This window comes from Lontra canadensis, unplaced genomic scaffold (assembly GCF_010015895.1).
Source record: "Lontra canadensis isolate GAN:19392208 unplaced genomic scaffold, GSC_riverotter_1.0 scaffold9, whole genome shotgun sequence".
In the NCBI taxonomy this organism is placed as follows: Eukaryota; Metazoa; Chordata; class Mammalia; order Carnivora; family Mustelidae; genus Lontra; species Lontra canadensis.
The window spans coordinates 21608704-21626522 of record NW_022631003.1 but is presented as its reverse complement, the minus strand read 5'-3'; the positions used below and the strand labels follow the sequence as shown (position 1 = coordinate 21626522).

Here is a 17819-nt window from a genome sequence, read left to right as displayed (position 1 = left end):
GTGCTACACATGTGTCTAAAATATTACAAAAGTTAGAATTTAAATCCATATGTTAATTTATAGAAGGACTTTATGGCAAATTGGATTTTAAGTTGTCATCAGAAATTTAGGTACATTTATTAGGAAAGCATGTAGATATATGTGGATATAAAGGAAAAAATGAGGGGGGGAATCAGATAACCAACTAAATATCAAAGATAAATCGAGTCCCCACTATGTGACAGTAATTAAATAAAAAGAAGTATAAATGACCAAACTTCACAGCTGGGAATGTTCTCCAACTCCCCTCAGTTGTCTACAATATAAATGGGGCAATGGGAGTTGTTTTACCTGATTTCCAAAGACCCTGATACTGGGCTACAGGGAGTGGAGGGGAGGAGTAGCTCTATACTTTAAATTATGGAAGTCCATAATACATGCCCCTCTGAGATTTGGGTATGATACAACAAAAGTGAAATCTGCTCATTTGACCCCAGCAGGACTTTCTAAAGGGATGGTGCCACGAGAGAAGAGACTCAGTGGGGAATTTGCTGCCTATAATCACCCAGTTGAGAATTGGAGCATCTAGTATATCATTCTTTCCACAGAATTTTGAGAACGGGGCCACATGCACCTCAGACACCTAGCTTACATTGACCTGTATTCCTAATAAGGCAAGCATAAAATTTCCATAGACACAATTTTCATGATTTATTGCCCAGGACCTTGGTAGGTTAGTGGTTACTGAACAGAGAGTCCCATGGGCATGGCTCTGGGAAAAGGTTTGCTGTGAGTTTTTGCAAGGCAACAGAAAAGCCTCCAAACATGTTACAAATTTTTTTTTTCTTGTGCCATATAAATGCACTTTTTGAGCCATACTGTGTACAAAACACTTTGGGGATTAAAAGTTGAATAGTGCAAGCCAGATTGTCCATGAGTTTACGATCTCTTGGGGGAAATGAAGAACAGAACACCAACAAGTGATGGAGAAAATACCAAAAGAAAGGGGACTATCAAGTCTTCTGTTCACGAGAGCTCAAAAGAACTTCTTAGGCAAAAGAAGAAGCCAGGAAGACTTCAGAGAGGAGGCAGCATTTGGGTGAGGTCTTGGGACCTTGGGGTGGGAGCAAGGAGTGAGAGGAAGAGGACAGTCAGTGTAGATATGTGTCAAGCATTTAGTGCCAAAAAGGACGCAAAAAAAAGTGCTCAGAGTTTCGAGAGAAGTGAGATCCCTCTGTCCTATGGTTGGATACAGCTTTCTATTGGAAATAAAGCTCAACGGAGGGCTTCAGATAAAAAGGAGAGCTGAGTAGAAGAGAGACAGGGGTATAGGAACGATGGGTGTACACAAGGGTCAGGAAATAGATCTGGCAGAGTGAAACTGTAATGTGGGCAGGAGAGAAAAGAGCCACCCGATCAAGCTAAAAGGCCAGCCGAACGCATTGGATCTCCATGAGAGATCAATCTGCTCAGTAAGAAGCTAGCTGGGTGATCTTAACACATGCTCCCAGCACCTGCAGCACCAGTGTCCCTTACGAACTTGTTAGAACCATGAACCCTAGGGCCTGATCCCACATCTATAAAATCAGAAACCCAGAACCTGTGTTAAGAAGCCTTCCAGGCTTTTGACTGATGGGATTATGATCCGTAAAGGAATAACCAGGTTTGTTTGTTTGTTTGTTTGTTTTTAAGATTTTATTTGTTTATTTGACAGAGAGAGAGAGAGAGAGAGATCACAAGTAGGCAGGGAGGCAGGCAGAGAGAGAGGAGGAAGCAGGCTCCCTGCTGAGCAGAGAGCCTGATGTGGAGCTCAATCCCAGGACACCGGGATCATGACCTGAGCTGAAGGCAAAGGCTTTAACCCACTGAGCCACCCAGGCGCCCCCAAGGAAGGGATTCTTAATTCAAAATTACAAGGGTGATTCCAATGACAGCCTTGGCTTTGGAGCTGAGCTCCTGACTCAGGATAGCAAAAGTGCAACTTCAAAGTAGCCACTACCGGGGAGTGGACTGGCACCCTTGGTGGATGTGACTGCATCGCAGACTAAAAAGTACCGCGATTATCTTCTTCTGCCACACCATCAAATGCTCACAATTTGTCTCTGTTTCTCATGATGCAGCCTTCTTTTTTTTTAAGATTTTATTTATTTATTTGACAGAGAGATCACAAGTAGGCAGAGAGGCAGGCAGAGAGAGAGAGAGAGGAGGAAGCAGGCTCCCCAATGAGCAGAGCACCCGAGGTGGGGCTCAATCCCAGGACCCTGGGATCATGACCTGAGCCAAAGACAGAGGCTTAACCCACTGAGCCACCCAGGTGCCCCTCATGCTGAAGCCTTATTTTTTAAGTGTAGGGAAATAAGCATCTCCTTATTTTTAAAGGAGAAAATGGTATTTAAAACTTTAGAGGAGAAAATGTTTCAAGGAGGACAAAACTTAGGTATTCTCAGAAGAAAAATTCCTCTCAAGAACTGGAATTATTAATGGCTTGTCTTATTCTCAACAATGTTCCTATTTACCATGTAGAATAGGGCAATTGTGAAAACACACACTCTTTCCTGTTGCATGAGAGCCAAAGACATTCTGGTAGGCAAAGGGATTTATCTAACCTCTCTTTGTCAATACAAGCACATCTCAGAAATCCTACTTCTACAAATGTTGCAGTTTTTTATTTGTAAAAGGTTAGAACACCTCCATTTTTGAACCTCCAATAGCTCCTAATCATAAGACCTCAGTAGGAGGCAGACAAGAATAAATCACCTGCTCTGTTCTTATTCAAGTAAGCAAGAAAACTATTACTCTTCATTCATTGTTCTTATTAACTTCTGGATAAATCATACCAAAAGTATTCAGTGATGGCTTATGATAGGTAAGGCACTGATGATACAGAGATTGGTATAGGATTGACAAAAATGCAGAAGGTAGGGGTGCCTGGGTGGCTCAGTCCGTTAATCATCTGCCTTTGGCTCAGATCATGATCCAAGGGATGCTGGGATCAAGCCCCACATCAGGTTCCATGCTCAGCAGGGAGTCTGCTTCTCCCTCTGCCTCTGCTGCTACCCCTGCTTGTGCTCTCTCTCTCTCTCTCTCTCTCTCTCGCTCTCTCTCTAGCCCTCTCTTAAGTAAATAAAATCTTTTTAAAAATGCAGAAGGATATTTTACATGTTTCCTGCACCTGAACAGTACTTTCTGCCAGATTATCTAACAATAATGTTTACATTTACCTGGACTTCACACTGTAGTATCCAGAAATATACTTACCAAGAGTGGAAATTAAGGTTATTTTAATTACGCATTAAGATGATATGTAATGTTTAGAGACATCCCCAAATGTAATACACTACCTTGATTTTCTGCACAACATGTTATTTTTAGCAATTTCCATGACAAACAGGCTTTCTTTGATTAGTTTTATTTGAATAAAGCAAAACTTGAGGTAAATGGTCTTCCAGGTGACTACTTTTTGCACTTACATCCTAATATAACACCTTTCTGGCAGCAAAGGTCTTAGAACATGCTCTCAAAATTCTCAGGACATGAACTGATGTTCTGACAGAAATGAGCCCCTCTTGCATTCCTACTGGTCATTGGTTTTCTTGGGCACAGGAATCTTGGATTCCATAATATTTACGGCTTTTTGGAGGATCTCTAAGATTGGTGCCAGAGTTCTGACAATTTGCTCCAACTGATTTACAACTGACTCCATGGTATTCTTGAAATGTTCAGCTTTTAACACATCCTGCAATTTTTTCAAGATGTCTGCTGTACCGATTTTGGATGGACCTGGACTTTGGTTTTTCTCTGAGGTGTTGGCCTCTGATTGGTCTTTGGTGTCTTTTTGATAGAGGTCACTTAACTGAAGTTTCATGATAGGACATGTCATCAAGAGTGAAAGAGAAGATTCCAAAGTGCCAAGGATGTTACTGCTATTCAGTGCAGCAGCGATGACTGGTGTCTGAACATTCTTGAATATTTCTCTAGCTGATGGCTGCAGTTCCTTGACATTGGCACTCTTCTCAACCATAGAGCAAATCGCTGTTGCAATCTTGGAACATAAAGGTTCCTTTTGCATCTGGTCGTACTTTGCCTCCAGGACACACTGTATCTCCTTAAAGACTGTAAATAGTTGTTCAAAGACATCCTTAACGTTAGCATCTTCCTTCACAGTCAGGGAGTGGATCTGGGTATTCATAGTGCTGTTAAACGATTCTATGAATGTGTTAGTGAAGGCAACAAGATCTTGCATGTGAAAGAAAAACGTTTTGGCAGCTTGCACCAGCCTCTCTTTATCCTTTTCTGACTCTGAAGACATTTCTCCAGCACAAAAGTTTCAGCACTGCAAAACAAAGTAGTAATCTGGATAAAAACTTAAATTATTTATTTGTCAACCGCAAAGAGACTGCTCTTAAAATCTAAATGTGGAAAATAACTGCTGTCAAGGGTAGGAAAGCTTCACCAGCTATGGAGCAGGAATTGATCCTGTGCTTTAATAAAAATAACAACAAAGATAATAATTAAAAGATTTTAAGCCAAGATTGAATATCGTGCACTGGACCCTCAGTTGGATATGCTGATACACGGAGTAACCAATTCTCACGCATTATCCTCAATAACTATCAGATCTAGTGGACAAGAGTGTACAAAGCTTAAAAATTACATAGAAGGGCTCTGGTTCCAGTTAAGATAGAGCAAGCAGACGTGGTACAATCTTTCCTACGGAGTAGAACTAAAAATCCTGGACAGAAAAATAAAGTAACTATCAGATAACTCTGAAAGGTGAGTAACAGCAGACCAAAGAGGTGGAGTACTGCACTTCGAAGAGGATAAAGGCCATCTGACACCAACTCCCAAGACGTCTGTCTTGCCTGAGAATGTTTCTGCACTTTCAGTACAACTCATCCTCTTCTGCCATAGAGAGGAGTGTTGATGTCTCTAACCAATGTTCACGAGGAGCGTTCTGGAGGAGACACAAAAAGATAGGACTGTGAGCGTAACCCCAGCTGTCCTAAACCAGAAATCCACGGGCAAAATCCAACCAGCCGATGTGCTATGTTTGACCCAACAATTGCTTGTATCAGCTTCCAAATTTAAAAACTGAAAGATAGAAATCTGCATTGCTATTGCTTATTGAAAAAAATGAGATGAATTGGCAGCACAAAGCCCACAGTATGAGTTAGAAAAAGTAACTAGATCTGTGGCTGCCCTCTTCAAAGTGGGCTTTTACCATCTACACCCCGTGGTCTGACACTAAGTGTTTCAACTACATGCGTCTTGTCATACCCACTAGTATAGTTTATATTAAGTAAGCTTCCTGAAATCCAAACCTCCTCATATTATCTCACAATAAAAAAACTTCAATGATTCAGTATTGCCGAGTGAATAAGATACAACTTGCTGGCATGGCGTTTAAGATCATCTAGACTGCTCTCAATTTTCCACTACTCCCTTCCCTCACTGCTCTCGCGTATATCCTGGGCCACCAGTGTAACGGACTAAGTTTATGCCCTGAAAATGCTCCCAACATTTTGCCAGCCCCTTTGTTCATAGTATTCCCTCCACCTGCATCCTCTCCTCCCTACCCCACCCCACACATCTGTTGAAATCCTACTTGTCCATCCATACTTACTTCAGATACACTGTCTACACACATCCTATTTCCCTTTTATCCCCGTACCTGGTAAGCCCCAGGATATGTCAAGTGCAAAATGATCCACTGGGATGGAAGTAAAATCGTACCCCACTTAGTCCTCATTTAAAACTATAGAACAGCGCCTTTAGATTTTATATATCTCCTAGCTGGACTCTCAGTGTTGTATCCTCTACCCACCCCATAACAACAGAAATGACTGTTGTTAACATTAAGACAAATGGCTACCATTTAGGAAGGCTTTGCCATATATCAAGCACTCTGCCAAATTCTTTGCATGCATTAGCTCATTTAATCCATACGACAACCCATCAATTACAAACTAATACATCACACAATGAAAGCCTGGGTTGCTCAGTCGGTTAAGCGGCTGCCTTCGGCTCAGGTCATGATCCCAGCGTCCTGGGATCAAGTCCCACATCGGGCTCCTTGCTTGGTGGGGAGCCTGCTTCTCCTTCTGCCTCTGCCTGCCACTCTGTCTGCCTGTGCGCGCTCTCGCTCTCTCTCTGACAAATAAATAAATAAATAAAATATTTTTTAAAAAAAAGAAAGAAAAAAGTTAAATTAAGTGACTTTTCCAGGGCTACATGGCTAGTAAGAGATATTTGGATACACAAATTCAGGACTGTCCAGTTCTAAAGCCCATTTTTTTTTCCATTAAGTTATGGGGGCTGGGGTGATTGTTTGCTTCTGAGGTGTCCCTGCTGTAGAGGAATCCATGGAGGTGAGGACTGAATGTAGAGGGAAAAGCACGAAAGACTCTGTTCTAAGCTTTAAGGGAAAGGAGTCAAGTTAGTCTTTAAGGCTTTCCTATGGTCAAGGAATTCACCGACACAGTGAGAGATGGTGATAAAGAGCAGGAAAGAAGAGCCCACGCACAAAAACCACATTGGGCTGCAAATATCTGGGTTTTTATCTCTTGAGAACAGAAACAAAGGCATCAGCAACAGACGGAGGTCTGAATGCAACAGAAGGTAAAGGAAACTTATGTGTGGAATAGCTGGCAAGACAGAACCGCAGAACCTGGGAGCTGCGCAGAGCCATCATCTCTGCTGAGCTGGATGAGCTCGGCCATACAGCAGTTTTCAACCATAAAGTCCATTAAGGAATAGACAGTTACACGTCTCACCGCTTTATTCACCTTTCAAATTAGATGACTTAATACATACTAATTTTATATTAATATCGGAAATAGAAGAATTCAGAGAATGAGGATTGCAGAAATAGTAAATAAAGCGGACAGGCAGAGGGACCCAGCAGAGACCAGCAAAGGCTGTAAGTCATCACATTCCATGGAAACATCCAGATGAAACCAGATGGAAAAGCCCTTTGACAATATTCCTAAACAACCACTGGGACTACTGAACTCAGAAACACAGCAAGGTAAGCGATATGGCTATTTCTACTGGTATTGGTATGATATTCTGTTTCTCCGGATTAAAGGGTCTTTGAAATAACATGTCAGTCTTGAATCCTAGCCATAAATGTAATAAAGTCACAAAACAACTTTGTTTTAAGAGGATCCGATGGCAGCTTCCTTCTGAGTATTTCTCTGAAGACACCAGATAAAGAAGAAAATGAACAGCTTATGTAACTGATTAAGTCAGAGGGGAAGAGAAAGCAGTAAAGATAGCAATTTTAGAAAGCACTGAGGACAAAATGACACCTGTGTATTGTTTACATGGATTGTAGCATTTCTTTTTATGTCTCTAACATCAATATAAGTACTCAGGATCTGTGAAAGAAGGAATGTACAATCTAATACTAGTTAATTTATAGAGTTTCTGCTCCCTCATAAACTATATTACATTTAAATGCTGTCTGTCTCCAAATAGACTGTTATCTTCTTGAGGGCAAGGAACATTGTCTATTCTTTTTTTTTTTTTTTCTAATGTCTTAAGGCATAGAAGCAGAGGATTCTCCCCTGAGCATTTAACAAAGGCTGATGAATGTCACTGATATTCTGCTTTCTGGTCAGAAACATTCTTTAGAACTTACATCAGAAAGAGTGTCATCCCACCATCAACAACTTCTTGGTTTTGTTTTGTTTTAATTAAAGGCCAGGGTTTTGATTTAAATTAAAGGAGGAGTCTCAGAACTAGTCAGTAACTGCTATTTTCTCTTGAAAAGCTTCTGGTTTCACCTGTCCCCTACTCCCAAACTCCCAAATAAGTGAACTTCCCAGGATAGCTGGACCCAATATAGGATAGTGAGGAAAGTGACAGCAGGGAGAAATGGAAAAACCCAGAGAGCATGAATGACTCAACACTGGAGGCTGAGATGTGTTTTCTTTGTCTCTTTTCCCTTAATTGTTGCTATGGGAATAGTTCAAACATACACAGAAGTGGAGATGATAAAATAATCAACTGTCATATACCCATAACCTAGTGTCAAAAATTTTCAAAACAAACTTGATCTTATTTCCTCTGTAACTCTATTCCACACTCCCTTCCAGATTCTTTGGAAGCCAGTCTCAGAGATTATGCATATCATATCATCATTAACACACCACCATGTATTTCTACAAAAGCAAAAACTCTTCTTTTTGAAATTTAACTCTCTGCTTCCCAAATTAACAATATATATTTAACAGAACTATCTTTGGCTTCGAAACATACACAGTGCCTTGCTATAAAAATTTACTTTTGATGGTGGTATAAAAGTTTTTAGAATGCAATTTGAAATACATATCAAAAAATAATAAACATAATAAAAACTTTAATTCTCATGGATTATACAATTCTTCTGGAAATTTATCCTGAGGAAATAATTAAGATAATTGGAAATGGGGGAAAAACTGTGTATTAAAATGCCCACTACAATACTGTGATAGGGAAACAACCAGGTATTTATTAAATTATGGTTGATATCTTATGGAATATTTCATATAATAAAATTATTAGAAAACTAAGAATTTGGGCAGATATTTAAGTAAATTGAGAAGATGAAAATATTATTTCAACTTGGGAAAAATATGCATTTAAATAAACTTTAGGAAGGAACAATGAAAAAATTTAAGATGGTAGGTTTATGGGTTTTTTTCTTTATTTTTAAAGTGTTTATATATTAGTTGAACTGACTTTATACTTTAAAGTACTTTTTTATCAAATCTTTTACTTATAATTTCTTCATGTTATAATTCTACCATCTATCAAAACATGTATCACTTGTCACTTTCTCCACGAAGCTTCCTCTAATCATTTCAATATAATTTCCTTCTTTAAATTTCTATAACACTTGACATTTACTACTGTTATTCACAAAATTATCCTGAGAATTTTTTATTTGAATATGTGATAATCAATACATTTTCACTTTGGAAAGTGATTCCTTTCCCCAAAACACTAACTCTACAGTATCACTAAATAAATCTTAACTTTTAGAGACAATACATCAATACATCTCTACTATTTCTTATACACTCTTTGATCTTGAATGTTGATCTCATTTCAAAAAAATTGACAAGGTTAGTTTCAGTGAGAATCCATTTCAGGTTAGTCTTTGTTTCCATTCCAGTTTCAGAAGATATGCTGACCACTGGAATCAGCATTTCCAAGTTTCTTTTATTGTCTGAAATAACAAGTAATGTTACATATACAATAACAGTGCATGTGATTTCCAAACTTCCTTTGGCAACAAAGCAACAGAACTCTCTCATTAAATTAAATTTCAAGCACCCACAGTCCAAATACAGCAACAACCAAGCTCTGGGGCTTCGGCAAAGGCTAGGGTGAAATAAGGATGCTGGGGAGCAAGAGCGCCACCTGCTGGCCAGAAATTCTTCATCGGGCTGCCTTACAGCTCTTGAGGACCTACCTCATAAACCCCGGCAACAAAATACTCAAATAACGGTAGAAACACAGCAGTTCAGTAGTGGATGTTAACTGTGCAGAGTGAACTTTTCACAGACAGTGAGCACTATCATCTGATAATAAACAATGTAAAAATCACATTTATCACACCAATGGTGCAAGTTTAAGAACTGGATTAAGAATAACATTTAGCTACTTATAAGCGCCAATCTTTTAAAATTTATTTATAAAGTGACTTTGAAATTACTTATAAGGGGTGCCTGGCAGGTTCAGTCAGTAGAGCATGAGAGTCTTGATCTCAGGATTATGAGTTCATCCCTGTGTTGGGCACAGAGCCAAACTAAAAAGAAAAAAGGTTCTTATTTTTTTAGAGATTTTACTTATTCATTCCAGGGGCAGGGAGCAGAGGGAGAGGGACAAGCGGATCTCAAGCTATGTGCAGAGCACAACGCAAGGCTCGATTTCAAGAACCCGAGATCCTGACCTGAGCCAAAACTAAGAGCCAGACACTCAATCAACTGAGCCCCCCAGGCACCCCAAAAGAAATGTTTTCTTTTTAAGATTTTATTTATTTATTTGACAGAGAGAGACACGGTGAGAGAAGGAACAGAAGCAGGGGGAGTGGGAGAGGGAGAAGCAGGCTTCCTGCCAAGCAGGGAGCCCTACTCCGGGCTCAGGACCCTGCGATCTGACACTTAACGACTGAGCCACCCAGGTGCCCCAAGAAATGATTTTTAAAAGACTGAATTTTAAAGTCAATATTTAAAAGGGCATGCCTGAAAATGTTGTAAGATAGAGAAAAGTATGTATGGCCCAGACATCTTTTAGGTAAATATTATATATTGTTGGTAAGATATCCCTTAAGGCCTGCCGAAGTAACAACTAGGATCTTCAAGGAGGGTGGGTCCAACTGATTGCAAGGCTTTTGTTTTGCTGAGTGAAGTAAACACTTTGCAAGTCAGAGCTTAGCTTAATTGTCAGGGGCAATACTGGAAATGCTGCACTTTGCTAACTGTTTTTCTGCGTGGTGTATAACCTCTCCTCTAAGTATCAAGCATGTATCTAAGAATAACAGTTTGAAAGGGAACAAATTATTAACCTTCTCTAAATTACTGAATATTTCCATATGGCCCTAATGTTAATACATATTAACCTGCAGATTGTTGAAAATTTGAATTTGCACAAATGAAGCACGAGCCCTATAATTTCAAATGACATAATACTTTCAGCTCAACAAGTGGTTTGAAGTCTGGCTTAACTATTTAACTAGATTAAAAATGCCATAAAAGCAGGACCCATGTCCTTTTCATTTTGTGTGCTCTCTAAAGCTCGGCATGTTACCTTATCCATAGTAAGGTACTAGTCCATTAGATAAATTGTTACTGAATTATTAAACTGCTTCCTTCACCAGGCTCTTCAAATTTCACCTGTCCAAAAATAATTCATTAGTTTCACCTTCAAACCCTACCTCTTCCTCACCTAATTCTCTATTGTTTATCTCACTGTTGGGATGAAAATAATGTTGAACTGTATTCAATCCTGGGAAGGTATGATGGCAGGCCTGCTGAAGATCTAGAAGGTGTAAGGAATCCTTCCAAAGTCCTTCCCCAACACAAAAGGAACTAAGGAGGTAAGCCCAACTCAGAAAAATACAAGTCCTTTTATGTTAGATTTGAAAAATAATTCTGAGCACATTATGATGTCTTACTCAAACTTGTTACTGACAAAGAATTATAGACTGCTATCTGGAAACTGGGAGGAAGGGTATAAAAGTGCACGTGTCAGGCCTTGGGGATGTAAAAGAAAGAAAATATAATTGAAAATGTACTTGGGTCCTTGATTTCTGGTAAGATTGAAGTCTTTTCATCAATTAATTAGCTACCATGCTTTTACTGTACAGAGCTGCTTGCTCATTTAGCTGTTAGATAGCTACTGTTTTTCTTATTGATAGCAACAGTCATTAGAAATTCATACTTCATTTTTCTTGCATTTTTCCCAGTTTCTTTTTAGTTCTTTTTACATGGTCATCCTTGTTTGTCAAATTTTTGTGTGACTTTTTTCCTTTGGTTTTAAGCTTATAAAGCTTCCTCCATACAGACATTTGAAAATTATCAATTTTCTTCTATTTTATCATTTTTTTTAACAAATATTACACTAACTTTTTAAAAATTAATTTCTAGGGGCGCCTGGATGGCTCAGTGGGTTAAAACCTCTGCCTTGGGCTCAGGTCATGATCCCAGGGTCCTGAGATGGAGCCCCGCATCTGGCTCTCTGCTCAGCAGGGAGCCCTGCTTCCTACTCTCTCTCTGCCTGCCTCTCTGCCTACTTGTGATCTCTGTCTGTCAAATAAATAAATAAAATCTTCCAAAAAAATTAATTTCTAGGGATGCCTGGGTGGCTGAGTCGTTGGGCTCAGTCATTCGGCTCAGGTCATGATCCTGTGGTCCTAGGATCGAGACCCACGATGGGCTCCCTACTCAGTGGGAAGCCTGCTTCTCCCTCTCCCAGTCCCCCTGGCTGTATTCCTTCTCTTACTGTCTCTCTCTCTCTCTGTCAAATAAATAAATAATCTTTTAAAAATTTTAAAAATAGGGGCACCTGGGTGGCTCAGTGGGTTAAAACCTCTGCCTTCAGCTCAGGTCATGATCCTAGGACCATGGGATCGAGCCCTGCTTCGGGCTCTCTGCTCAGCAGGGACCTTGCTTCCTCCTCTCTCTCTGCCTGCCTCTCTGCCTACTTGTGATTTCTGTCTGACAAATAAATAAATAAAATCTTTAAAAAAAATTTTTTTAATAAAATAAAATTAATTTCTAACCCCCCAAACTAGCCCATTGTGCCAGGAACATTTTCAATTATTATTGATTTGAAAGTCTACATTTATCATATATTAAATGTATAGAAGAGTCTGTTTCCAGAACTATTTTGTTCCATGATTCCATCTACTCCTGCAACCTGTACAATACTAATATTATTTTTATGATGTTTTAATATTTGGGGAGGATAAAGTCCCAACATTACTCTTTCCTGAAAAAAAAAAAAAAGAAATCTCATCTATTAGTTTTGTTTGATTTTGTTTCAACTCTTAGAAGAAAAGAAAAAGAAAATGGAGTCCTCTACATCTGTGTGGGACCCGGGTACATTTCTCCTCAAGTAAATAGCACCCTGATTTTTTATTTTACGATTAATTTGTCAGGGTGTGTTAAAACAATAAGTTAAGGGGTGCCTGGGCGGCTCAGTGGGTTAAGCCTCTGCCTTCAGCTCAGGTCATGATCTCGGGGTCCTGGGATCGAGCCCCACATCGGGCTCTCTCTGCTCAGCAGGGAGCCTGCTTCCTCCTCTCTCTCTTCCTGCCTCTCTGCATACTTGTGATCTCTATCTGTCAAATAAATAAATAAAAATCTTTAAAAAAAAAAAAACAGTAAGTTAACTAGGAAGAAACTGACCACTTGGAAGCATTCAGCCTCCTATCCTGGAGGAAGGCTCATCTCTCCATTTGTTTATCTTTAGGCAAATAGAACCACATACCTTTTCTGGAAGCTATGCCTTCAGATAAAGGCAGATGGTAGCTGCTAGAGATATTTTACACTTTCTCAGGCTAAGAAAGACTCCTCTTACCTAAATATCTGAATAGGAATGTAGTTGATGCTCTTCTGAATTCAAAGTGAGAAACTGGAGTTTTCACTTCATGATAATATCTGAAAACTAGGAACCAAAAAAGAAAAAGGTTGAGTGGAAAATTTCTGGAAGAAAAAAGGAGAAACAAAGTCCAGATTCATGGTTATCAAAGTACAGTTTTGCCATCAAATGGTGAGTTGGGGAATATTTAATAAATCCTCAACAATTTCTTTAAATGAAATTGAGATATTTTCTAAATACTGTTGTGGAAATTTGTGTAACACATGGGTGTGAGAGTGTGTGTGTGTGTGTGCTGGATTTGAATCAAAAATGCAAATGAATTTCTGACTGTGATAAGTTTATTCTGTTAGGGATACCAAGGCGTTTTTCTAAACTGAACAGCGTAAATGATTATGTTCCCAATCCATTTAAAATCCCCTTCCTATTTCCAAATTATATCTTTATGGCTTGGAGGAAAGGCTCTTTTCATGTTTACTTTCTTGAGAGAAAAATATCATTCCTTCATTCTATGCTTGTGAGATTCCTCATATGTAGGCTAAAAGCCATGATATCAGTCGATAGTGCCCAAATTCATTAGGATGTTGTTTACTCAAGAGAGAATGTGCCAGACACCACAGAGATTTCATTCTCTCTTTTCTTCTAAGAGTTTCAACTAAAAATTAAAGTGCCAACCACATAGTAAGACTATGCGAAGTATGCATATTGTAAGATTGTTCTCACAGGCCTCAAATTTTTTAACCAAATAAACTCTGAACATGCTTGTTCCTATTTTCTCTGCATAATACTCTAAGCCAGAAGAACAAACACAAGAAGGCTCTGGCCTGATTCATTGTATTCATTCTACTGCATATTCTTGCCACTTACTCTTTAATACTTTCATGAAATGGCATTATTTCCTTTCTAAGGCCAATTCTAGCTAATCTTCACTGTGCTCAAGTCCATTATAAACCAGTCTAAATAATTTAACTTCTAAGCTTTGAAAATGGAGACCACAGAGGTAGTCATAACCATGCTGTCCCTGTACCATGCCCACTCTCTCCCCTAGTGAGATTTTAATCTAAAGAATTAATATATACCCTTAACATGAAAAATTTTTGTAAAGATTCTGTGTGTTGCCTTTGATGTCCCCTAGGCTTAGAGAAAAAATAATTTGTTTGTAAAGACATATAGAGTAACTTTAATATTAGAAATTAAATTAACAGTCTATAAACAAAATTAGACATTAATAACCCTGTAAATTCAGAGATTTTAATATTCTTCTGGCTCTACTAATTTATCTTCCAATATTAGAGAAATCAATCTGGTAGGTGTATTCAGTGTGGTGAGTAGGGTCTGGAAAAATTAAGGAGTGCTGGTAATCAAGAATCAACCATATCAAACTGCAGTCTATGTCAAACCTTATTAAATACAACTTAGAAATAATCACATTAATTTACTAATAATCAGATGCTTGATAAACACAGATTTTCTTATCTAGGATTTCTTTCTACCACAAAAAAAACTAATGCCTCATTTATTGCATCGGTAGATGGCATTGTCACCCACATTCCCATACACAGACTCTAAGTTTCATAAAAATAATTGTTTTAAAGAACCTGTTGAGTTTTCTGAGGAATTCCTTAGATAGCACAGTGCTATTTTTCTACTCATAAAGTAAAAGATTTCTTGGTCAAATGCACACAGACAGCAGGTATTTTTCAAAAATTTTAGTGAAGATTTACTACTTTATTTTTCAGAGATTATATTTGAAACATGTCTCAGAGTGACTTCCTCTACCCAGAGAATCCACGGAGAAGGCAGGAAGTAAACCGTCTTCACCAGCAGCTTCTTGACTGTTTATCTGATAGCTTCCATGGTACTAATAAGCTGATTGAGGTCTTAAACATACACTTGGGGTGCAAGTTGGCCTCCATCGAGATGAAAAGAGATGGGACCATCAAAGAAAACTGTGATATCATCATCCAAGCCATGATGAAAATCCAAACAGAACTGCAAAAGGTTGATGAAGCACTAAAAGATAAGCTAGAGCCAACCCTCTACAGAAAACTTCAGGATATTAAAGAAAGGGAAACAGAGAAAATTGCAATAGTACAAAAGGTCATTTCAGTCATCCTGGGAGAAGCTACTTCTGCAGCCAGTGCAGTAGCTGTTAAACTTGTGGGCTCAAACATCACAACTGGCATCATTAACAAGCTGGTCACTGTGTTAGCTCAAATTGGTGCTTCTCTCCTTGGTAGTATAGGAGTTGCCGTTCTTGGCCTTGGCATAGATATGATCTTCCGTGCCATCCTGGGAGCAGTGGAGAAAACACAGCTTGAAGCAGCCATTAAAAGTTATGAGAAGCATCTGGTGGAATTCAAGTCAGCTTCAGAAAAGTATCATCATGCCATTACTGAGGTCACCAACACAGTGAAACACCAAATGAAATGAACAGCCACGGTGCCACTGGAATATTTTTCTATGTCTCTATAATAGTGTTTTGCTTCTTGCATTAGGTTCATTTTCCATTAAGTTTCCAACATGGACAGAAATATAGTTAATAAGTTGGCAAGGTGGTTTAAGAGATGCTAAAACTAGAGGACTCCAGAGTTTTTTTATCAGTTGGGTCTAGACCCTGTGAGGCAGAAGATATATCCCAGGATACCTTCTTACTCTGCTCTACCAGATCAACATTACATTAAATGCTATTGTAGAAGAGCAAGTCTAGGGCTTACTTCTTCCTTTTCTTTTCCCCTAAATTCTTAAAATTTACTCTGAATAAAGAATAACTTTCATTCCTACCACTAGCTTCAGACATCATTTAGTTCTAAGGGGATGTACTTAGTAACTTCTGCCTAGACACAAACTGTGGACCTTTGAATAAAATGGAAATACTACCATAATTTTGACCTTGAGCTTAAGAGCAATTTTCAATAAACTAGAAGAGACTGAAGTATGGGTTGTAACAGTTTACTTTGACGATCAAAGGACGCAAGGGTTCTGTAACTTCCACTGATTACACCCTATAAATGCAAATGGATTTTTAAAAGATAAAAGTTAAGGGGGACCTTGGTGGCTCAGTGGGTTAAAGCCTCTGCCTTCAGCTCGGCTCATGGTCCCAGGGTCCTGGGATTGAGCCCCGGAAGGAGCCCCACATCAGGCTCTATGCTCAACGGGGAACCTGCTTCCCTCTCTCTCTTGCTGCCTGCCTCTTTGTCTACTTGTGATCTCTGTCAGATAAATAAATAAAATCTTAAAAAAAAAGATAAAAGTTAAAACTGAACAGATAAAGGTTCTGTTTCTATAATTGCAATCAACCCTGACCAACTGTGGTGTGATGCTTAAATATTCCTCATGGGAATGTTTGAACACTCTGGAACATTTAAAAAAAAAAAAAAACACTTGAACACCCTGGAACATTTGAAAAAAAACAAACATGCAAATCCCGGCTACACATATATAAAATACATTTGGGATGCAGGGGAGGAAGCTGTTACTCTTTTAGGAATTTGTCATTTAAAAGAGAGTCATAATTTATTATATGAGTTTTCAGAAAAGTGAAACTTCCTTTTCTACACTAGCATAATGAAGCTGTCCTTGCTGCATAGAACTTTAGGTGCCTCATTTCATTAAATACCTGATTTCAGAAAAATCCAGAGGCTAAGGAGGCCTAATGGTTCAGTTAATTTCTGCAGACACAGTGTTTTCTAAATCTTTCACCAACTAATGACTCCCCATTGTGACTCTTGGGTTCTACTTACATAATCATTAATAAGTTGGTGATGTAAGAATGTTTTTGTTATAATTGATTCTTGCATCTTAGTACAAGAAATGTGCTGAAATTTTAAAAGCTCAGTATATCTCAAAAATTAAGCTAGATCAAAGACTCTAATTTTTCAAATGTACTCTTCATTTTTCTCTTTCGTCACTGCTTCTTAAATTAGTTGCAAAACTAAATTAGTTCATCTCCAAAATTAAATTTTATTACCTAACTTACAAGTTCTAAACTACAAGACCTTGTTATTGCTCTTTCTGGGACTCGAAATTCAGTCTAAAACCAAATCAAGACTTTTCTAAGACAAAGGGTAGTTTAGTAAGGAACTCATCTTAAATGTTTAAGTGCACATTTAAAATATTCTGTTGTTAAAAATTAATGAGTATCTCCTTCAGTATTTTGGAGCATTTATAATTGACAGTAAGAACTGACCGATACCTAACATAGTTTCCTAGAAGGGATATTAAGATCAGAAATAACCAAGGGTATCTCTTAAAAGTATAATGTTTAAATATTAAACTTACCCTTAAGGAGAAAAGACAGGATAAGAGTCTTAGACTAAAAGTGGACAGAAGAGAAGGGAAGGACTAAGACTAGACCTAAGTGATAATCTGTATGTACGTACAGTGACATCATAAAGGACTTCTAGCTGGTGAAAAGACCAAAAGGGAAAAGCAGCCAATATAAAGCAACCTCGCCACTCGTAAATTTAAAACTGACTGCACGTGTATCCCCACATCTCCTCCTCAAAAAACTCATTGAAATTACGGTAATTTCTCATAGATGAACAATCTCGGACTGCAACACGGGACCTGATCTCTTCGCTCAGGTCTACCTATGTTCTGTGTGCCCGTAAACTTCAGACGGGCTTGACGCCGGGAAAGCGCAACAAGTGCAGTAGCAAATGTTATTCAGGGATCCACTTTCAAACAGACACTATCTGTTTTGATAGAGATCGCGCTCGCTTACATCACGAAAAAAACAAAATCAAAAA

The 17819-nt window shown here is 38.6% G+C and overlaps 2 protein-coding genes across 5 annotated transcripts; one reads left to right on the top strand and one right to left on the bottom strand.

Moving 5' to 3' along the window:
• Positions 1-3363: 3363 nt before the first annotated feature.
• CUNH12orf60 (chromosome unknown C12orf60 homolog) lies at positions 3364-17552 on the bottom strand. Of its 4 annotated transcripts, XM_032855055.1 has the most exons (4): positions 17350-17552; positions 13051-13137; positions 4842-4933; positions 3364-4312 (listed from the first exon to the last, which is right to left on the bottom strand). In XM_032855055.1, the coding sequence occupies exon 4, from the start codon at positions 4286-4288 to the stop codon at positions 3554-3556; it is 735 nt and encodes a 244-aa protein (XP_032710946.1). In that variant the 5' UTR covers positions 4289-4312; positions 4842-4933; positions 13051-13137; positions 17350-17552; the 3' UTR covers positions 3364-3553. The 4 variants fall into 4 exon arrangements, with proteins under 4 accessions (XP_032710946.1, XP_032710947.1, XP_032710948.1 ...); XM_032855056.1 differs by lacking the exon at positions 4842-4933; XM_032855057.1 differs by lacking the exon at positions 13051-13137.
• On the top strand, positions 6734-15851 carry SMCO3 (single-pass membrane protein with coiled-coil domains 3). Its single transcript, XM_032855059.1, has 2 exons — positions 6734-7006; positions 14808-15851. The coding sequence occupies exon 2, from the start codon at positions 14824-14826 to the stop codon at positions 15499-15501; it is 678 nt and encodes a 225-aa protein (XP_032710950.1). The 5' UTR covers positions 6734-7006; positions 14808-14823; the 3' UTR covers positions 15502-15851.
• Positions 17553-17819: the final 267 nt, after the last annotated feature.